This window comes from Scleropages formosus, chromosome 3 (assembly GCF_900964775.1).
Source record: "Scleropages formosus chromosome 3, fSclFor1.1, whole genome shotgun sequence".
NCBI classification, from domain to species: Eukaryota; Metazoa; Chordata; class Actinopteri; order Osteoglossiformes; family Osteoglossidae; genus Scleropages; species Scleropages formosus.
Genome location: NC_041808.1, coordinates 36246858 through 36270100, shown reverse-complemented (window position 1 = coordinate 36270100; position 23243 = coordinate 36246858). Strand labels below are relative to the sequence as shown.

The following is a 23243-nucleotide window of genomic DNA, read 5'->3' as shown; positions in this document are numbered from 1 at the left end:
GGAGCGGGGGCGGGAGCCTTGCCACCTTCCTGGTTACCCTTCATTCATGCAAACGCACGCTGAAGGCCTCATGCCGACATTGAAAAGGCAACAGGCACAAATACTTGTGCAACGCTGCCCTGTCTATTGCTCTGTGACCCCAGTCTGCCACAAGTGTGCTGGGACAGCAGACTTTCAGCAGGAGAGCCAAGAGCGACCCATAGAGACTTGCAGACTCCCCAGAACAGATGTTAATGGCCTGAAACCATGCTCACTCCTGCAGAGATGCCACATGTGTCACGTGACTCACAGTTAGTTTGAATAACTCTAGCAGTTCATTTTATACATTCCTTCCAACAACAGCACAGTCAGCTTACTTTACTTGTGCAGTTTTAGCTGTGAATTTCTCTTGATGACACTTACTTGTAATTTCTCCATCTTTTCAGCAAAGCTCTACTGTAATCCAAAAACAAGGGCAGCTCTTAATGCATTTGCATGAAATACCATGGTAGCTGAGCATGGAACACTAAGTGGAGTGGAACCTGTGTCTGCCCCATGAGCTCTTCACACATCACACCAGGGCTGTGAGCTCCTGACAATCACTTGTACATACAAAAGTGTTTCTTTTCATCGATGCAGTGATTGCATGAAGTCACTCTTCCAAGACGTAAAGATACAACTGGCGCAAGAGGAAAAGCAGGTGCTATGAGTGAAAACAAGCCCTTGCACTATTTACTTGAACTCTGCAATATGTTGTTAATGTAATTGCTGTGTAGCAATTTCCAAATCATTGCTTGTGAAGAAATGCATTTTTTAGAGGTGTGTGCTGACATGGCAAAATCACAGTGTTTATTATATCTGTTGCTAACTTGTGTAGGAGCACATAAAAAAAAAAGAAAACAATGTAGAGGCAGCTGGTAGTGTAGTGGTTAGAGCGAGTGCCTTTAGACCCAAAGGGTGTGGGTTTGAGCCTTATCTGCACCTGTAGTACCCTGGAGCAAGGTACTTACCCTGAATTACTCCAGTAAAATCACCCAGCTGGGTAAATAATTGTAACCTGAACATTCCAAGTTGCTTTGGAGAAAACTGTCAGATAAATGTAGGGAATTTTTCCACGGAACTGTTTTCATGGGAGTTTCTCCTCTTCCACTTGCAACGGCCACCCTGCTTGGTGGTCCCATGCAGGAAGGGTAAAGCACAGAGGTTCTCGGTTCTAGATCCGTTGTGGTGGAATGACCTCCTCTTTCACTCAACTGCTGAAGCTTTGTCCACATTTAAAAAGGGTCTTAAAACTCATCTCTTCCAAACTGACTTCGCACATGATCTAAGATCACGTAAGGTAGAAATATTCATGCCCGTAAGGTATACATGTTCACATCACATTCGGATCAGTCCTTTACAGAGCCACTCCTACAATGTAACGTAAATGTTTATATTTATCGAGGAGGGGAAAAAAAAGTACAAAGGTGATTACGAATCAGCAATATTCTAGTATAGTTTTATGCAACTAATTGTGTGAAAGATCAGTGCATACGGTGAAACACCTTAAGAATCACATCTGCAGCTATGTCAGTTTCTCTTAAAGTAATGCACAAATTGTATTTTCTAAGAGACCTATGTCACTTTGGAGAAAAGCATCTGCTAAATGAATAAGTGTAAATGACAGTGTTACCTTTGCTGTTCATGATTCTACCGCACAGGAATTGCTGAATGTTTTGCAGGTGCGCAGTGGTTAAAGAATTAGAAAACAGAATCGGTTAAATCCTCATCTAGAGATCAAAATTAGCTCTTTGCCAGTTTCTCTTAATTCATTGTGCATATTCATTTTAATAATTAATATTGTGTATTCCTTACTAATTTAACTATTAAGTGAAGTCCCCAAAATACTGAAAGACATGTACATATACACTGTAATTTGTCCTGCAAAACTATCAACCAACCTAACATTATTGAATTTTCTTTAATATATTCATTACATAAAATCACATGTAAGCTAAAACCATATTAATGACTATGTTATGAATTATTCATGTGAAAATTGTTCATAGATGAGTAATAAATATTTTCTCCGGCAGCGTGATACAGTGGTTCAGCTAAACCCTCTGTTTAAAAAAAAAAAAAAAAAAAAAAAATCACTATTATAAAATAAATACAACAAAGTGAAATAGAACAAACATCACAATTCCATAACAAACTGTTAAAAGCTACTGAAAACATCAAGCAAGTAAAGTGGCTGCAGCAACAAGCCATTTTTCTACATTTTGCTTTGCCTTTGCCTTTCCCTTTCACTCTTTGTCCCATTGTTATGTGTTTGGAAGATCTGTGCAGCCCAAGAGCCTGTTGCATGACGCTCCACGCAGACATCCCAGGGAGGCATCCCACTGACTGTTTTCCAGAGGCGACTATAGTAAGAACGTGCTTCTACTGACAGGTCCACAGCTCAGAGGAAAGAGGGATCGGCTGCAGCCTGAGCAAAGTGAAGCTCAACTCAGTACAGTTTGCTTGCGTGCAATGGGTTCAGTCCTCACTCGCGGGGAAGTCATTGTCCACCCTCCTCTTGGACCATAGTGCGCGTATCCCAGGCCGCTTTGCTTCCTGTGCGCTATTTGTGCTGCATTTCAATTTGCCTTTCAGTTAAGGGAGACTAGTGTGGCTTTTGGAAAACTGGTGGCTCTACTGACACAGCAGTTGGATGCCCTCATGGTTCCTGCACTGGCCCACTCAGCATCCATCAGATTTGGTCCTGCTCCACCCAGATGGTCTTCTTCTGTTCCTCCAGAATTTTGTCCTTAATGGCCTTCAGAAGGTCCTCTATCCCATTCCACGAGTCAGGTTCTACAAAGGAGTAGAGGCAAGGAAGGCCCTCGAGTTCCTTCTCCTTGGACCGGCACGTCTTGAGGAAGTCTTCCTCCGATTCCACTTTCAGCGGGAATCGTCTTAAGCAGAAAAGGGAAAACCGTTCAGACACCACTGTGCAGCGTGCAACATTAAACCATGCACAAAAACATCAGAGTACATGGATGCTCTTACTCAGCTGCTCTGTGACATTAATAAAATATTATTCTACTGTTTATAGTTTTTATTTCTGTGCTGTTTTAGAACTTATAGCACACAAAAGAAATGTTTAGAAAGTGCAATATTTCACGCTCAAGGGTGCTACGGCAGGACCCCACTGGGACGTAACCCAGCTAGTCATGCACCGCTTAACGTTTCGCTTAACTAACCGCATATACGACGGTGGTCCCATAAAATTATAATGGATCTGAAAAATTCTTATCTCCCAGTGATGTTGTAGCCATCATAACATTGTAGCGCAACGTGTTACGTGTTCTTGGTGGTGCTGCTGAAAACAAACCTACTGCACTGCCAGTCCAATAAAAGTATAGCACATACAACTATGTACAGTACATAATAGTTGATAAACACCTATGTTACTGGTTTATGTTATGTATTTACTGTACTGTAGTATTTATTTTACAGTTTACTCTTTCTACTTATTAAAAAGTTTACTTTAAAACAATATGCTGTTATGCCAGCAGCAGCATCATAAATCTCGTGTTGACCGCGTCTCGACTGCTTCGAGGCTATACCATCTAGCTTTGTATAAGTACACTATGATGTGCGTACAACGACAAAATCGCCTAATGACGCATTTCTCAGAATGTATCCTCATCGTTAAGCACTGCATCTATGTATTAAGAGACGACAAACGACTGACATTAGGAGTATGTCCACTAGGAGTATGAGTACAGCGCGAGCTATACTCATAGCCTTGCATTGTAATGTATCCCAGTATCAAGTGAAATGTAAACGTAGTGTGGGAAGCCCCTCCTCATGCCTACACCTTGCACCGTTCTGTGTCCTCAGCAAATTTTTCCATCCACGTGACTTTCCATGACTTTTGACCTTTCACTGCAGGGGTTTCATTCTCCCTCTGTAGGAGCTTTCACGCAGCTGCTTTCAAACACCGTGTGTGTTTCAGCTCATTCAAAGATCAAAGTCGACACAAAAGCGAAATTCTGCAGAGCTAAATGAGAACCGAAGAGGAAAACAAGCTGACAGTCCTACACAACATAAGGGTTTTGTTTTGTTTTCACGTGTTTTTATGGCTTGAGTGACTTAGCCAATGAAGGCCTGCCTTCACTTAAATACAGACCATGGGCATGTGGTGGTTGACGCAAAGCCTTCATTGGTAGCTCGCTATTAATAGCTCAACTGGTGGAACGGACAGAAAGGCCACACTCAACCAATGTACAGCAGTTTCGAAGGCTGCTGGTAGCATCGTGGTTTGAGCTGATGCCTTTGGATCCGAAGGTTGCAGGCTTGATTCCCACCTCTGGCTGTAGCGCATCTGAGTAAGGTACTTAGCCTAAATTGCTCCAGTAAAATTACCCAACTCTGTAAATGGGTAAATAACTAAGTAGTTTAACATTAAGTTGCTTGTAGAAAAGGATCCAGTGAAGTAATGGCTGTCTTGATGAACTTTACTCCCATTGAAAATACTTAAAGAAACCTTTCATTATTGACAGTTGTTATATTGGCATGTGATTGCTTACACAAAGTAAAATGTTTGGGCAGAGCCCTACCTTCAAACACTTTAAAACAGACAATTTCAATTAAAACCTTGCTACTTTTAAGGTAAATGTGCTTTGGAAGAACAAGTGCAAAAGACTCCTGCAGAGGACTAAAGTGGAAATAGTAGGCTGAATGACACAGAATACATCAACCTGTCTTTACCTTTCACTGTTACCTTACCTTGTTCAGTGTTTGCACTTGTTACGTACCTTAATTTTCTAATGTTTTTCTCGCTGATTTTGATGAAGATGATAATAGGATATATTTCCCTTCTGAGCAAATCTTTGACACAGCTTACATCAGCTTCCAGAAGGCAGTGTTTGTTCTGAAAGATGACAATTTCCATTAGTAGGAAGAATCAAAATGAACAGCACTAACTGTGTGGCTGTTATTTATAAAAAGGTTATGTGCATTTGTTGCCATAAATACCAAATACTGAAAATTGTAGTGATAGTTTGAAACAAATTCCATTTAAAACCTTGTAATTAATGTTAGGTAAGTGAGACTTCAAACCCCTCACTGCTGCCACTCTGTTCTTGGCTAGAGATTGAAATTGCTCAGAAATCTTTCACAGAAACCAGAACAGTCAGAATGGTATGAAACCTCTTCTTATTTCCTATGTGTTTAGCTGCTGCTGTGTTTATCGTCTGCCTCTATTCGAGCATGATGATCATCTTTAACTGGAATGCAAATGCTGGAGCGCACAGGAAACACATTCATCTCTCCTCGTCTCATAGAGAACCGATCAACCTTCTGTCTTACTGTTTCACCAACCACCCTTAACAGCAGGCTGCCATCTTCAGCGCCGCATGTGCCATGCAACTGTACAGTGTGTGGAACATTTTTTTCATGTGAACATACAACAGACTTCTAAACAATGAACCACAATTTAGGCTTTTTTTTTTTTTAAATTGCACAGCTTCACAGATAAGCAAAGGGTTTATTGTATATTTGCTAAAGCATAAGGCATACAATATGCCTTTGTTTTCTGTTTATGCTAAAAATTCCCTGCCTGCAAAAGCTATATAATGGGCTGATTTTTATCAAGTCGTACTTTAACTGCGTATTTCAACTTCTATCATACAGTAACCTGCTCTATTTGAACTTCCCACTGAGCTCTCATACACTGTCATTATGAATAATCATTCACATTTACAAGTGAATGGGAGGCGCGGTGGCGCAATGGGCTTGGCCGGGTCCCACCCTCTGGCGGGTCTGGGGTGCGAGTCCCGCTTGGTGTGCCTTGTTGCGGACTAGTGTCCTGTCCTGGGTGTGTCCCCTCTCCCTCCAGCCTTGCGCCGTGTTGTCGGGTTAGGCTCTGGTTCGCTGCAACCCCACTTAGGACAAGTGGTTGCCGACTGTGCACGTGTGTGTGATTTACAAGTGACTAAAACTGAGAACTCTATTTCTCTGGTTTCTGTGTTTTTCAAATTGTGAATGAAAAAGTCTAAATGTTGAACCAAGCTGTGGGGTTTTCTATGTAGTCAATAAACATGCCAAGTCTAATACGATTTCCAAAATTTCTAATACTAGTCAGCACAAAGGCACTTTTGTGCGCATTGCTACTGTACTTTGCATTACGGTCTAGAACAGCATTTCTTGGCCACACATTCCTGAAAAGATGTCAGTGTGTCTAAACTGTACCTAAAAGATAAATTAATGACATTTGTAGATTCTTTCAACAAAATGGACATTTCAATTCCATACTCACACGGGCACCTGAAATACTGATCTATTGGAGAGACAAGCAGATATCCTACTTTTCTTCCAGGTTTCCATGTTTCCAATGCAGCGAGTGACTTGAACTACAGGAAGCTCTAGACAGATAGGGTATAGAGTCCCAAGGAGACTCAAGCCACTCCACAAGTTCATGAATTCTTTCATTCCTTAATCAGTTATGCTGCTCAGCCAACACAGTGCTATACTCAGGTAAGTTTAGTGTAGTCCACAGTAATAATTGTGCAGTTCACAACCAAAAGTGCAATAGTTGTGGAATATCCCTGGCGGAATATCTGGACATGGAACACGCTGGTTATTCTCTAGAACGCTGTGTTGTCTCTGTGTGTCATGTTTAGAGTTGTGCGTCATTTGGAAAATCCCTGTGTGTAATTAATTTACTTATCTAATTATTCATCCACCTATTTTTTTTTTTTTACTTGTCATTTTACTTTTACGTTTTACTCATTTCCTTATTTTGCCATTTATTATGCCTTTTCTTTTCCGTACCATCCCTGTGTGTTGCCCTGTGCTTGTAATATGCCATCATCCTGCAGGACAGAGCCACTGCGATGCAAAACAAATTTCAGAGAAATGTGACAAAGTTCATATCATATTGTGTATGAGCAAAGCAAATGCTTATGTGTGTGTCCATGGTTCCACCTGGCCCCTCATCCCACAGTCTGTCCATGATACAGTTTGGACATGCAGTGGACACTGGTCCCAAACAGAGACTGAGAAAAGACCAAAGCAGTGTTATTACGACATACAGTAATTACCATAAACAGGTAAGCAGCATTAGCAACCAAAGCATGCTTTTACCAGTGAAAGAACAGCTGCCAAGGGAGACATTACTACTTACAATGTTCTAACAGTGTCAGCTACAAATTAGACACAGCTCATGAAATTTCTCACAAGACTTTTTCAGTTACCTTTGCAGCTACTGCCTCAATGTTCTCGGGAGTGATGCACTCAAATGTGTTGGCATGCTTCTCCTTGTAATAAATAATTGGCTCTATCTTCTGCTTCATAAGAAACTCCTCCTTAGTCAGGATATCTGAAATGCACCATATCTCCACGTGAGTTGTAATATGGCTCTAGCAATCAAATCAGCTCAATTCATGTAGCAGATCACTGATTTGTAGCCCTTTATGTAGAGACCACAACAGCAGCACCGACTGCTCTCTTTGGTGAAGTGCCAAAGGCACCCTCTGGCTTCCACATTCATTCTCCTCTCTCTTCTCTCTGTCCCTCACCTTGTAAGAGGTGTTTTCTGTGTGCTTAGCTTTTAGTCACTCCCCTACTTCCACTGATATGTGACTACCTGGCTTGCATATGTTAAACTCCATGGCTCCTCCCAAGTTGAGGAACTTCTGCACAATGGTCTTGGCCAGAATGTTGGGCGCAAAGAGGACAGGCCTTTTCCGCTGGCAGTGGCACGGTGTCACGTGACTATATGGGATCAGGTTCAAGCTCCTGTTGAGGTCGTTCTCTGTCTCCAAGTCTTAAAGGCCCAAAAGACAGTGAATGAGTGCATTCAGCAAAGCAGAAACACCAATAAGCTGTGAGAGCACTTGATAGTAATACAAAAACAACAGTGAACAAAGGATAAATAATGTACAGAGTACGGTGACCTTTTAGTGTAACACTAGACACATCCTGCCACATGGGAAATTAATTGCTAACTGCTACCTAGGTAGTAATCAGATATGTTTTCACTGGCTACAGGTTGCACTGCACATAGTGGTTACAGCCATTAGCTTTCGTAAGCATGCATCACATTGTCTATCGCCTCTTTCATTCTCCGACAACACAGGAAACATCATTATTAATATTGTTTTCAGTGGTGTTGTTAATAATGTGTAGGTTTCAGTGACGCAGACTTCAACCCATTTACAGGAGGATAACAGAGGCCATGTTTATGGGACTTTTACTGACAGTTTCAATGTCACCCAGTACCTGGCCATTATGAGCAACTACGTACAAGAGATGGGTGGAGAGACATAAAAGTGAGAGAGTCCTTACAAAATCACATACAGTACTGTGGTACAAATCACATGGCGGTTACAATGTGCAATACCCAAGCAGACTTACCCTCTGACTTCAGTGTATCAAACCCATGTCGGGGAAGCGTGGAACTTGCCCCGTTCACGATGCGGACCCTCTCACTGCTGTTCATTCTCTTATATTTGTTTTCAGTCCTGCTCACAAGCTGACGGAGATGAAGTGAAATTATAAATCAGCACTAGTAACAATGTATACTTCCAACTCATTCCAACTCATTCTCTAATCACTGAATATGGCGCCAGCCAAGTGGCAGCTTGTTGCAGCAGCTCGTTAGATTTTTTTTTTTTTTTTTAAAACACTTGTTGGTTGTCAAATTGATCGATGACTTTTAATTTTTTATTTCTTTATTACTTTTTCTTACTTTTATTACTTTTTAATGACCGTATCGCTGTTTTTCCTCACTTTTGTAATGGGGGGCCATGCTGAGCGGAGTGGCGTTGTGTCTATGTACACACGCAATCAGCTGCTAGCGCTCTTCTATACAGGATACCTGCCCGGACCTAGGCCTGTTATCCCGGAGGAGCTCAGGAGGAGACACCGCGGGTGCAGAGCCGGTGCAAAGAGAAGAGCAAAGAGGAGGAGATTTAAACCATCTGTCCCGTCGATCATCACCGGGAACGTGAAGTCTTTGGGAAATAAGATGGACGAGTTGTGGGCACTGATTCGGACCCAGAGGGAGTACCGGGACAGCGGCATTTTGTGCTTTACGGAGACATGGCTGCAACCGGACTTCCCGGAACACAGTGCCTCCATACCCGGCTTCAGGACGGTTCGGGCGGACAGAGACGTCAGGCTAAGCGGTAAGAAGAAGGGCGGTGGGATTGCAGTGTTTGTGAATCAACGGTGGTGCAATCCCGGACATATTACTGTGAAGGAACGTTTCTGCTCGCCGGACACCGAACTCCTAGCTTTCAGTATGCGTCCATATTATTTACCATGGGAGTTCTCCTCCGTCATACTGGTCGGGGTTTACATTCCACCATCAGCTGATGAGGCATCGGCATATGACGCGGTACACACCACCATTGCTAGGCTACAGTCTCAGCACCCCGATGCTTTTGTGGCCGTTACTGGAGATTTTAATCATGTTAGATTGGACTCAATTCTTCCAACTTTTCATCCGTTTATTGATTGCACTACGCGGGAAAACAAAACATTAGATCTATTGTATGCAAATGTTGAGGATGCATATACCGCCACTGCCCTGCCCCCACTTGGTAGATCAGACCACAATCTTATCCTGTTAACACCTCAGTATGTCCCTGCAGTTCAAAGGCAGCCTGTCTCCACAAGGAATGTGAGGAGGTGGACTCAGGAGGCCAGTGAGGTCTTGCAGGACTGCTTTGAAACAACAGATTGGGATGTGCTCTGCAGACCACACGGGGACGACATCAATAACATCACTGACTGCATCACAGACTATATTAATTTCTGTGAGGACACTATCATTTCAACCCGGACAGTACGCCGTTTTCCTAATAACAAGCCTTGGATTACCAGGACCTGAAGGGTTTGCTGAACTAAAAGAAGAGAGCCTTCAGGTCTGGTGACAAGGACGAGATGAGAAGGATACAGCGCCAACTGAAGGTGGCACTGAGGAAGTGTAAAGACTCTTATAGACAAAAGCTGGGGAATAAACTCCAGCTGAACAACATGAGGGATGTGTGGAGGGGCATGAAGCAATAACAGGATATTAAACATCAAAGATCGCCAGCAGGACAGCAGCCTGGACAGAGCCAATGAGCTGAATTTGTTCTTTAACAGGTTCAGCACTGGACCCCCTGCTGGCCCTCCCCACACCGGACCAGTCTTCACACCCTCTTTGTCACCCTCTTATGCCTTGCATCGTACCCACTCCCACCCCCCACAGTGCATGTCTGACCACAACCCCCCAACTCCAACCCCCATGAATGTGACCATCGGCCAGGTGAGAAGACAGCTGGAGAGACTCCACCAAGGCAAGGCTGCAGGCCCGGGTCCTGAGGTCCTGTGCGGCCCAGCTGTCTGGCATCCTGCAACACATCTTCAACCTGAGTCTGTTGCAGGAAAGGATTCCGGTGCTATGGAAGACATTTTGTTTAGTACCGGTGCCAAAGATAGCCATCCCATCTGGCCCCAGTGACTTCAGACCAGTTGCCCTAACGTCACATGTTATGAAGGTACTGGAGAGACTGGTGCTGATGCAGCTGAGACCACAGGTAAAATCTAGTCTGGACTCTCTTCAATTTGCCTATCGGCCTCATGTGGGTGTGGATGATGCCATCGCCTATCTGCTGCATCGAGCTCATTCTCACTTCGATGGTAGTGGCAGCACTGTGAGGATCATGTTTTTTGACTTCTCCAGTGCCTTTAATACCATCCAACCTCTTTTGTTGAGTGAGAAGCTGCTGGGAATGGGTGTCGGTGCATCTACGGTCTCCTGGATCTCTGACTATCTGTCAGACAGGCCTCAGTTTGTACGGCTGGGGAGCTTCCTGTCTGTTTTGGTTAGCAACACAGGAGCGTCACAGGGAACTGTTCTGTCACCATTCCTGTTCACTCTGTATACCTCTGATTTTCAGTATGATACTGAATCATGCCACTTGCAGAAGTTCTCTGATGACTCTGCAGTGGTGGGGTGTATTAGAGATGGACGGGAGTTGGAGTATAGGCACCTGGTGGATAACTTTGTGGAGTGGTGCAGCAGGAATCATCTGCTCCTAAATGTCAGGAAGATCAAGGAGATGGTCGTCGACTTTAGAAGGACAAGAACTGCAGTCAGACCCATAAAGATTCTGGGGGAGGAGGTTGAGACTGTTCAGAAATACAAGTACTTAGGTGTCCACTTGAACAGCAGTCTGGACTGGAGGGACCATGCTGATGCTGTGTACAAGAAGGGAATGAGCAGACTATTTTCTGAGGAAGCTCAGATCTTTCAATGTGTGCAGCAAGATGCTGGAGATCTTCTACCAGCCTGCTGTTGCGAGCGCCATCTACTTTGCCGTAGTCTGCTGGGGGAGCAGCATCAATGCCAGAGATTCAGGTAGGGTGAACAAACTCATCTGTAAGGCCGGTATCATCATTGGACAGAACATGGAGACGTTTGAGTCGGTGAGGAATAGGAGGTCACACTGAACAAACTGCTCTCCATCATAGACACTCCATCCCACCCACTTCACAGCACACTGCAGAGACAGCGAAGCTCATTTTATAAAAGACTCATTCAGCTCCGCTGCCGTAAAGAACAGTTCAGGAAATCATTCCTACCGTTCGCAATAACTTTGTACAACAGCTCACCTCTGTGTGACAGATGAACTATTCAGCACTATTGTTAGTTCATTTTGTTACTACTTCATAATGATTACCGTTTTGTACAACTTGCACTTTACTGTTGCACTACATACTGTTTTAATTTATTTATTTAATATACTTTTTATTCTTTTATTCGTCCAACTGTATACATAATTGTACATACTTATATTTTTAATCTTGTATTTTTAACTTGTATTTTTCCACTTGTTTTATATGTTTTTTTAAATATATATTGCAAGTATTTATCTGACTTGTGTTCTGCTGCTGTAACATAATAATTTCCCTTGTGGGATCAATAAAGTATATCCATCTATCCATCCATCCATCCATCACTGATACCTTACGTGCTAGAAGGACCAAACTCCGGGCTGCAGAGCCACCAAGGCGAAAATCCAAGACTTGCATGGACACGGATGTCTACATACAACTCCTAACTACTTTTCACTGTGCTGTCTCCTCATCTAAAACAACCTTCTTTCACAGCAAAACATTCTGCAACTAAAAATCACACCAATCTTTACAACAAATGGTATTACCTTCAAGCGTACCGATTGCGTCAAGGATTTGGGTGTCCTGTTGGATGGAAAGCTGTCATTTGTATCGCATGTAAATGCTTTGACTAAGTCGTGCTTCCTTCAATTAAGAAGCATAGCTAAACTGCGGCGATTCCTTTGTAGACGGGATTCTGAGAAACTGGTTCATGCTTTTGTTTCCAGCAGGCTGGATTACTGTAATGCTTTATTGTAGGGTTGTCCGTACCAGACTGTATCCAGGCTACAGTTGGTACAAAATGCTGCTGCGAGAATTGTTACTAGAACTAGGAAGTACGACCATATAACACCGGTACTTAAATCCTTGCATTGGCTCCCGGTCTCTTATAGGGTTGATTATAAAATTCTACTTTTGACCTATAAGGCAATACATGGCATTGCTCCGGCTTACCTTTGTGAGATCATTAATTCTTATATCCCAGGACGATATCTCCGTTCATTAGATGCAGGTTACCTTAAGGTACCTGTGATCAATAAAACCTCAGGAGGAGGTCGCGCCTTTAGTTACAGAGCACCTAAACTGTGGAATAGTCTACCAGTTACTGTCAGAAATGCCCCGTCTGTTTCTGTTTTCAAATCCCGACTAAAGACTTACATGTTCACTCAGGCATTCCACCTCGTAATGTAATTCGACCTGCCTTGGTCGTTTATTTTATCACCTTTACAAAAATGCATTTTAAATTTACTTAAGTAACAAATTACTAACTCTGTCCTATCTTCTCGTTGAGCACTACCTCGCTACATAAGACCTGAGGAGGCCAGCCAGCAGTGACAGATGAATCCCGTGCTGACAGAGTATGATGTCTATCTGCCATGACGATCGAGACGTTCCATGCCGAGCTGGGGATCCAAGATGCCATTTACCAACATTATAATTACTTGTTAAACACTGGCTTGCAAATTGTTACTTTCTAGAATGCCCAGGAGGGGTGGGCAACCACTGGCCTGTGGACCCCCAGAGGTTTTTTTTCTCCCTCAACCTTCAGTTGGGAGTTTTCGTTCCTTTCCCCGGTGGCCAGTAGGTATACTTATAGCTCCATAATAAGTTCTTCATTATGGTAGCCATTACTTGACTGTCTTCTTTATATCAATTTTTCTTGCTGTATGCTTGTGTTAAAGCGCTCTATGTCACTGCGTGAGAAGAGCGCTCTATAAAAAATAATAAAAAACCACAGACTCTTCACCACCTTCTCATCCCTACTGTGCCTTCCGCCACCCCCTCCTCCTCCTTCTCTCACTGCTGATGACTTTGCTTTGTTTTTCAGAGATAAAGTCAATGCAATCATGGACAAGTTCTCAGCATCACCCCATCCTATCTGAGCTGGATTTCCCTGAAAAGTCACGCTCTCCAAATTCAAGTCACTGTCATAAACTGAAATCTCCGACCTCCTGATATCACAGAGCCACCACCTGCCCGCTAGATCCAATCCCTTTGACATTCCTACAGACCATTTCCCAGCAGCTCTCCACCTTTATTTCCAAGATCATCAGCTCCTCACTCTCCTTTGGCTCCTTCCCATCTGCCTTCAAAACTGCCCTCATTTCACCTATGGTAAGAAACCCTCTCTGAATCCTAACTCAGTCCAAAACTACAGGCCAGTCTCCCTCCTCCCTTTTCTGTCTAAAACTCTAGAGTGGGTGGCATGTGATCACCCATCTGAATTCCTCACCCGGAACATCTCCTCGATGAATATCAGTCTGGATTCAAATTTGGTCACTCCACGGAGATAGCGCTCCTGGTAGTGTCTGATGCTCTCCAGGCGGCTGGAGCGGCCTCCCTCTTCTCGGTCCTCATCCTCCTCAGTTGGTCTGCAGCATTTGACACTGTCAACCACCAAATTTGACTTTCCTCTCTTGGTCAGCTGGTCAAAGGAACGGCACTAAGATGGTTTGAGTCCTACCTATCTGATCCTATCAAGTGGTCTGGTGGTGCTCCTGTTGGCCTCCTCTGCCTCTCTCAACTGCTGTCCCGCAGAGCTTGGTACTGGGTCCTCTGCTCTTCTCAATCTACACCGGTTTCCTTAGCCCTGTCATTGCCTCCCATGGATATAACTACCAATGCCATGCCAATGAAACCCAGCCCTTTCTCTCATTTCCACCTGGAGCATCAGACATTTCCTCACGCATCACTGCCTGCCTGCCTGTCAGACATTTCTGCCTGGATGTCTGATCACCACTTACGACTCAACCTCTCCAAAACAGAGACCCTACACCTCCCAGTTGGCCTGTCTTCCTGTCATTATCTCTTGATCAAGCTGAACAACTCACTCATTTTGCCTACCCCCTCAGCTAAGAGTCTGGGAGTCTATCTTTCTCTCAGCACATCGAAGCCACAACCCGGAACTGCAGATACATCCGGCACAACATTTGTAGGATCCGTCCTTACCACACAACAGACTCTGGGCAAATACTTGTCCAGGCCATGGTGGCATCCCGTCTGGACTACTGCAACTCTCTCCTGGCTGGCCTTTCTGCTACTGCCATCAAACCTCTACAGCTGATACAGAACGCTGCTGCCCAAGTTGTGTTTGACTTGCCCATGTGACTTGTTCCCATGTATCTCCAGCTATCTACAGAACTCAATCATCCACTACATTCCAACCAGACTGCTATGCTCTTCCATATCTGCTTGCCTGGTGGTCCCACGCACAAAAGGTAAAGTACGAAGGTTCTCAGTTCTAGCTCTATTCTGCTGGAACAACCTCCCCCGCTCACCCAGAACCACTGATTCTCTGTCCACATTTCAAAACGGTCTGAAAACTCACCTCTTCCGGACTCACTTCGCCCATGATCTCTTAAGTTCATATAACGTGTAAATGTTCATATACTATAACTTTAAGATCATGTCTGGATAAACCTTTACACAGGTACTCCTGTAATGTAAATAAATGTTTACATATAACAAAAAAAAATGACTAGGAAAGTGATTAGGAATCATGGATATTCTGATAAAGTTTTATGCAACTACTTGTGTGATGAACATTGGTTCATATGGTGGAAAGAAACATGAAGTATACTGTCTTGCTAATATATAATATTTAATTATATTTAATTGTAATATATAAAAAATTGACAGGAGGGTATCAGGATTTGTCTATCCTGTGTTTTATGCACCTACTTGCACGATGAACCTAGGTGCAGCAAGTGGTAGGTAAACTAGGTTTACTTGAGACTTACATGTCTGCAGCTAAGTCTCTTTCTCTTTATGTAATGCATAAATTGTACTTTTGCTGAGATGTACGATGCTTCGGAGAAAAGAGTCGGCTAAATGAATAAATGTAAATACAAATGTACTGCAGAGGTAGGAAATGAATAGAGGAATTGGCACATTAACAATTACATGTAGGTCCTTGCCTTCAGGAAGTTTTTGATTAAGAACAAAACCAAAGACCATTACCTGCAGGAACTGACAGATGAAGAAGCTTGCACGGGAAAGTCGGGGGCTGGATTTGGGGTCTGGAGGGAGTAGCGATTCCTCAGGCTGCAATGTGCTCTGCAATATGAGATGAATGTCAGACAATCAAGAAAAGATTTACAAACCTTAACTAAACATGTAGTCCTGTTGGTGCTAATTAGGGGACTGAAGAAATCCTCTGGCACACAGCGTAGCCTCCAGTAATCTCCGGATTTCCACAATTCAGAAGTTATTCAGCAAACAAAAGTTTTTTGCAGATGAAAAACAAAAATGTGCACTGCTAGAAAAAAACTAACTTGAAATCCTGTTCCTGCTGACAACTGCATTCTATTGACAGCCAGTGAAAATTGTGAAAACTACAATATATATTTTCTGAAAATTTTTGCAGTATATTCAGAAGAGTTAACACAAAGGTTTTCAGTTTTCAGAGAGATGTCAGCTTTGTTTAGTACAGATGAAGCCATGTGCCAGAGGTAAGATGCAAGTATTTTTTACAGAATAACACTCGCCCTAAATCCACGCAGGGTTTCTGTCTCGTCCCTGCTCCCTCGGCAGAACAGTTTCTGGATCTTGACCAGCAGGAGCTGCTGGGCCCTGGGAGAGGAACAGTGATGACGACAAGTCAAGAAGCACGTAGCACTCACTGTTAGCCCTCAAGCGCCGGTCAGGCAGCGCTCCTGTCCAGCCACTCATCTGCCACTTCTCTCATGACGCAGAAAGATCACACAGAAAGTAGTCCACAGCTACTGATTGCTCATCTTCATTTACATTCTTATTCCTATTTAGTTTGTCAGCTGTTCTTGTTATCCAAAAACAACTTTAGGCAATTTAAACATGTATAGGTATTCTACTGAAGCTATTCAGGTTGAGTGTATTACTCAACGTTACAACAGCAGAAAACATATATCCTGTGAGGACAGAAACTTTTGTGGAACCTCTCTGATTTTTGACAACATTCATTCCTCATTCTTTTTGTTTGCATCAAACTTGAGGAAGGTCATGGCTCATACAGCGGGTGGCAGTCGAGCTTCATGGTCCCTGAGCTGTGCGCTCGGATGTGAATATCACACTGAGTCTGTGTGGAGTTTGCATGGTCATGCTGTGTCCCGCTCTTTTTCTGCTGGGTGCTCTAGTCCATTCCCACAGTTCAAAGACATATTTCAGGGGAACGGACAGATGACTCTAAATTGCCTGAAGTGTGTATGTGCGCGCGTCCATGCACTCAACCACTGCCAATGCCTACACACAATATCCAATAGAGTGGGGCTGTGCCAAGAACTGTACCTAGAGTAGCTGGGGATTGTACCCATCTCCAGGTCCTTCTCAGTGAAAGGGTCCACGCGGGCACAAAGCCACTCATGCTTGCCGCGGTGCATGGTGTCAAGCACATGTACAACCTCATCGCAGCGCACTGCCAGCGAGCAGTTGTCCGATGGGCCCACGCTGAGGTTCAGCCGGATGTAAAATGAGTCCCCAGACACCACAGTGCCCTCCTCCATGTCCCGCTGCAGTTTCCTGTAGCCTAAAGTGGTGGGGACAAGGCCTGAAGTGAACATCTCATCAACAACACAGGTTAGGGCCCAAAGGTTAAATACCAGTGTGAGTCCACAGCAGGTGGGGACCTGCTTCTGTAGAGTGAAACAGGACACACAAAATATACTGTTCACACTTTATTTAGGTGCTGTTATATTGAATGTCCTTCATGGCCAAGCAGGGAAAAATGTAGCTCATCAACAAATTCACAAACGAAACTTCCTTCGTGCCAGGTCAACGCAGCATGCTTTTAGCATTTACATGGCAAATTACACATTTTAAGTAGTTATTTAATACACAATAACAGGACGGTCATCACTTTGCGTGGGCTTTTCCATTAGCTACACGGCTGAAATTCAAATATATATGAGCTCTCTGGGGAGAAAAACAGGTGGCATGGAAGTGTTTACCAGTCATGTTTAGTGGATAAGAAATGCAAATAAAGATCAGAACAAAGAGTATTCTTAACTGACCTTCTTGTTCTTAACTCTGTCCTGCTAAGAGCTATTAGCTTAAAGCCAAACTTCTAATTGAAAGCTCCTTCTTGCTTTCAATTTATTCATGTCATACTCAGTATAAATAGAAGTTATAGCCTAAAAATAACGCACAACTACTACTACTAATGTGTACCAAATTTTAAAAGTATTTTAAAAGTAATTTACCTTGAATAAAAACATTCAATAAGCAAATAAAAATAACGCCAGGAACAGCTATCTACTTACCGTCGATGTTGGACCGGTAGTGCAGTTGGATCTGCCCCGCACACCTCTGTAACTGCCAGTGGGCCTCCTCCTTAGTGGAGGTGTCCAGTGGAACCTTCTGGTTCTCACCATGAACACAGCCCTCCAGCTTGGACAAAACAGAGTGAACATGCAAGCAAGAGAAGAGCAATGAGAAATAAGTTAAAATTGAGGAAATCTGGACTCACCAGAATTGATCAGTCAAATGTGAATAGGTGGCCAAGAGTGTAGAATTACAATATTGACATGTCAACTATGTTCTGTTTAATTAAATATTATTTTTCTCTGTACAACAGTAACCTTTGTTCAAGTCAATAATATACTGGAACATTTAAATAAGTGCACTGCCTTTGAGCTGCAGTAAATGTGCCTCACCATTAGTAAGTGGTGTCCCTCCCGCAGACCTGCCTTTTCTGCATGGGAGCCTGGCTGCACCGAGGAGATGAAGATGCCACTATCATTACCCCCCACCAGAGTGACATCAGACAAGAAGGTGTCTCCGGGTAGGGACACATCTTGCACCGGGCGGAGGGTGCTGACAAGGTGGGTCAATGAATTGAGGGAGGGCCGGAAGGGCCTGCAAATGCACGCGCACACGCACACGCACACGCACACACACACACACACACACACACACACACACGTTATTCATATAAAAAGACAGATCATGGTGCTGGCAGTACAGCTGAGTACATATGAATTTCACATTTGTGAAATGTACAGCAGTGTAAAGGTACTCAGAGACAAATGGCTTTGCTTACACTCAACAGAAAGGGTGTTAGAAAAGAAAGGCACGTATGTTCTTCAGTCTGCAGTGTCACAGTGAATTTGTTATGACAAATAAAACACTATTATATTCGCCATGTATGAAGGTCAAGAGCTATGGTTGCCACGATGTACATTTAAATGTCTCCTGAAACTGTTCAGCACTGAAGCTTAACGTGTCAGTGGAAATTATGGCCAATACAGTACAGAGAAGGCACCAGAGGTTTGAGTAGATGTTGGCATGTGGTATTTTTACTAACAGCTTTTATTTTCTGTTCTAATAGACATGCTTGTTGCAGCTCTATTGCAGTGCTCAGTGTACAAAAGATTGAAAACAACAAGCAGCAACCACCTAGTACTCTGAGGGTACTGCACCATGCCGCAGAGTTCAAATGTACACCACTGGAGCTAATCTGACTCTCTCAACCTAGATTTGACTGCAGCAAATTTTCCTCATGCTTTCATCACACTCCCTCAGCCAATAACCATGACTTACAGTTGTTTGGGTATTTGATCTCAGGCATTGCGACCAAACGGTCTACCTTTCCAGGGAGAACTTCCGGAAGATGTTGTTGACCTGCTCCAGATCATAGGACTCAAAGCCCTCAGACTGGTGGGAGGAGGATGACGAGTGGATGGAGGGAGGCCCATGAGATGAGTCTTCATCTGAGGGACAAAAACCAGTTGTGTTAAGGTTAAAGTGACTACTAATGGAGCGATAAAGTAACTAGTGACACTTCTGCTTTTTGGATCCATGCCAGATTGGAAATGATCCACCAGGTTTGCAAGCTATGGAAGGGTAAAAATCATATGCTAGCCATGAAATCTGGAGCAATAACATGTATAATGCCAAAATATCAGAAAAGATCTAAATAGTTTATACAGAAGTTGGTTTCAGTCAGAAAGGTATATTAAAATGACATATCAAATAAAGAATCAATCCTGGCATTTGATTATAAAGGACACTGTATTTTACAAGGAACTTCCAGATTTATGGATGGCAGAAGAAACATGTAGAACAGATAGTTTAGTTAATTCTTTATAGTGCATACCTCCATGTTCTGTTTACAATTTCAGTTAGTATTACATCCTAATATTATTTTTAATGTAAATTCTTGTCCTACTGTATTAAAGACCAAAAAAAAAAAAAAACAGGAAGTATGTACATGTACTGTAGACTTAAAAAAAAATGCCAGAAGATAAATATCAAAAAGTCTGATGGCTGCCTCTCTTTTTACATGGTAAACATGTTACTTAACTGCAATGTGAAATTATACTTTACCTCCAATTTCCATTTCTCCACTGTCAGACTCAAAGTCGCATATGCTAAATAGGGAGAAAAAAAAAATGAAAATGAATAAAAACATACAGTTAAAGATAGCTTTTTTCAACCTGATGAAAAAAACCTGTCCTTAATCAGGCTTTCACAAAATATTTGCTAAAACGAAAAAAACAAAAACGCAACACTCTGTTCATACAAGGTAGGACTATACCCTGTACATTGCATACAGTAACTACTTATTTGCAAGTTTAGCTGATGCTTGTCTTCAAAAAACTTACAATATTAAGTTACTAACAATTATTTATCCATTTATAGAGCTAGGTAATTTCTACTCAATTTCGGGTAAAGGCATTGCTCAAGGGTACTACAGCAGGAGGTGGGATTTGAACCTGGGTACAAATCACTATGCCCCCTGCTGCCCTAATCACAAACACAGACATGCAATGTGTTCTTAGCTCGACCCTACAGGAACCATGATGCAGTGCCAATTAAAAGTGTTCACTGAATTCCCCAAGTAAAATATTGTGCTCTACAAAGAAGAAAAGATATAAGATCCTTTAGATAAAAAATGTCTGCTAAATAACATAACAAAATGAACAAATAAAATACAGAGATTGGAAGGGTTATATACCTTCTTGGAAAGCTTTCATACTCTCCTTCTTTGTTCCGCCTGACTATGGAATCATTCCCGGGTGGCTCCGGGGCAGTTGACATGATGCTGTCGTTGCGAAACTTCATCTGCTTTGATACATGAAGAAGCAAAAAAAAAAAAAAAAAAAAAGAAAAAAAAATGAAATAACATGACTGAGAAATCACGTGACTGTTTCTGTCAGTGCTGAGTAGCAGGTCACTTTGTCTCAACCCTTCCACCTTCTTCATCATCTTGCTAACTGCACTGTACATAATCGATTGGCTCTTCAAGGTAAAATAAGCTAATACACTGGCTCCTCATGTTATGAATATTCATTCATTCATTCTTTCAATTTTTGAGGATTCCCCCCATTTACTTATTTCTAATTGCATTTTTTTCAGCGTTCTAATTGCCGCCTGTTGCAAAACCAGAGTGAGATGTGTTTCAACATCCAGCTGTAGATATGGGATCAATCAGTGAACAACCAGAATTACATAGTCTGTGGAGATATTCTTTTTTTTTTTTTTTTTTTACTAATTTTAAATTAGTTTTCATTTAGCTCAAAATCAAAATGTTAAAATGAAAATGCGTTATTAAAATGAAACATCGTAATGACCTGTGTTACTCGTCTTTAGGCAGAAAGACATTTTATGTAAATATTTACACTGTGGGTAACTTGTAAATAGCGGGTGTAACCACCGGGGGCCAGAACATTGTTTCCGTGGTGCCGGTGTTCAAATAAATCGTTCATCATTCACCCTGCCTCTGTGTCCTTCTTCGCCCTATCCAAACCCACGGCCCTGTACGCCACAATGGTGTCAGAAGTGAGATGGGGGAGGACAATGAGAGGCTGGATTCGAGAGGAGAGAAGTTGAAAACCAAAGACGGGGAAAGTAACGTGGCTCTGGTGACGACGGCGGAAAAGAGCTGCGAGGTGCCATTGGAGACGGGCATGCAGGTCGAGTGAGGTCTCCTTGCACCCATGGAAAGTACAGCAGGAAGAGGCAGTGAACCACCACTGAGCGCTGGGTCGGGGAAAGTTGCCCCGTAGAGAGAGAGACGCTTTCCTGAAGAGGTCGGACAACGTGTTGGACGACGCGGAGCAGCGCGCTTCATCTGTGGACAGGCAGGGCTCCGGTGTGGTGAAGGAGCGAGAACCCGCCGACGTGAATTCGCCCACAGATGAGGATTGCGCCGCTTTTGTGGAAAAAGCGCCCAGCCTCCTTGAAGCCCTGACAAGCTTTCTAAAAGCGCGGCGGAGAAAACGGCGCGAAAGCGGGAGGGCTGCACAAAAAGGCAGTCGGTTTTTTGAGCTTCGCGGTGGGCTCGGCATGCGGCGAAGCAGCAGAGGTGCGAACGGCAAGCAGGGCAGCTTTGCCGGGTCCTCTGCCGAAAGGTGACCAAGCAGTGAGGCGCGCGACGAGGCGAAAGGGGTGCTCGCCCCCGATGACGGAGCTGGGACAGTGCAGGGTGGCTGTGGAGAGCTGAAGTGAAGGTCCCACAGGAACCGGTTAGCCGCGGGGAGCGCAAGGCAGCTGGCAAAAACCACGTGGGAGCCACCATGTCCGGCACAAGCTATGTGCAAGTGAGGGAATCGTGCTGAGACCGAGGCCGGGTGGCCAGGAAACGAGGCTAGCCGCCCCGACCTCCGAGTGTGCCTCCATCGCGGGCTGTTGCGAGTGTCCTCGCTCCGACCACCAGCGGTGAACGTCTGGGACCTGTACTGCCGACCAGAGGCACGTGAGGGACAACGGTGGATATTGGGACATTTGTGGGCAGGAAGCAGCAGGGGACACTCCTATTCTTTTTGACGGGGGCTATGTAACAACCTGCGTTACTGTTTTTAGCGGAAAATGTGTTTTATTGTTATTGGTTAGTGTTTGGTGACGCACGGGGAATAAAAGGGGGTGTTTGCATCTGCCTGGGGAGAAAAAAAGAGAGCCTGAGGGTGCTAAGCAGGCTGGGAAGGCTGGCTGTAGGCGCAGGTCCTGAAGGAAACCAGGTCTTCGGACCGAGAGCATTATTTCCCTGGTGCTGGTGTTCAAATAAATCGTTCGTCATGAACACTGCCTCTGCATCTTTCTTCGCCCCATCCAAACCCACGGCGTCGCGTGCCACATTGGTGTCAGCGGTGGGATGGGGCAGGACGATGAGAGGCTGGATTAGGGAGCAGCTGAACACCGAGTGTGAAGAAGGGGAAAGCAACGCAACCCCAAAAGCCAGTCGGACAGAAGAACAGCGTCGGGCGGAAGAAGTGTGAGCGGCAAGCAGGGCGGCTTGCCGGGGTCCTCTGCCGAAAGATGGCTGAGCAGCGAGAGGCGCGATGAGACAGTGCGGAGCGAAAGAAGGGTGTTTGTCTCCGACGATGGAGCTGGAGCGGTGTGGATCGGCTGCGGAGTGCCGGCACAAGGGTCCCACAGAAGCCAGTTAGCTGCAGGGAGCGCAAGACGGCCGGTAAAGACAACGTGGGCGCCGCCATGTTTGGGACGCGCCACGTGTGAGCGAAGGAGCTGCACTGGGACCGAGGCCGAGTGGACAGGGGACGAGGATGGCTGCCTCGACCCCCGAGCACACCGCCATGGCAGGCTGCTGCGAGTGTCCTCGCCCTGACCACCAGCGCTGAGCATCCGGGACCTGCACTCCAACCGGAGGCACGTGAGAACAGCGCCGGACATTGGGAAACTTGTGGGGGGCAGGC

The 23243-nt window shown here is 44.1% G+C and overlaps 1 protein-coding gene across 5 annotated transcripts in view; it reads right to left on the bottom strand.

Moving 5' to 3' along the window:
* Positions 1–1417: 1417 nt before the first annotated feature.
* Positions 1418–23243, bottom strand: part of card11 (caspase recruitment domain family, member 11) — a 47654-nt gene continuing 25828 nt past the window's right edge. For 4 of the 5 annotated variants that reach the window (XM_018732739.2, XM_018732740.2, XM_018732743.2 and 1 more), the window contains exons 12-24: positions 20546–20655; positions 19915–19958; positions 19175–19298; positions 18243–18444; positions 17850–17976; positions 16879–17116; positions 16104–16188; positions 15577–15672; positions 8365–8482; positions 7595–7774; positions 7203–7327; positions 4764–4879; positions 1418–2915 (exon numbers count right to left, since the gene is read on the bottom strand). In XM_018732739.2, the coding sequence (XP_018588255.1) occupies positions 2711–2915; positions 4764–4879; positions 7203–7327; positions 7595–7774; positions 8365–8482; positions 15577–15672; positions 16104–16188; positions 16879–17116; positions 17850–17976; positions 18243–18444; positions 19175–19298; positions 19915–19958; positions 20546–20655 (1770 nt within the window). In that variant the 3' untranslated portion in view covers positions 1418–2710. The remainder of the gene's footprint in view (positions 2916–4763; positions 4880–7202; positions 7328–7594; positions 7775–8364; positions 8483–15576; positions 15673–16103; positions 16189–16878; positions 17117–17849; positions 17977–18242; positions 18445–19174; positions 19299–19914; positions 19959–20545; positions 20656–23243) is intronic. The other variant, XM_018732741.2, reaches the window with a different exon arrangement.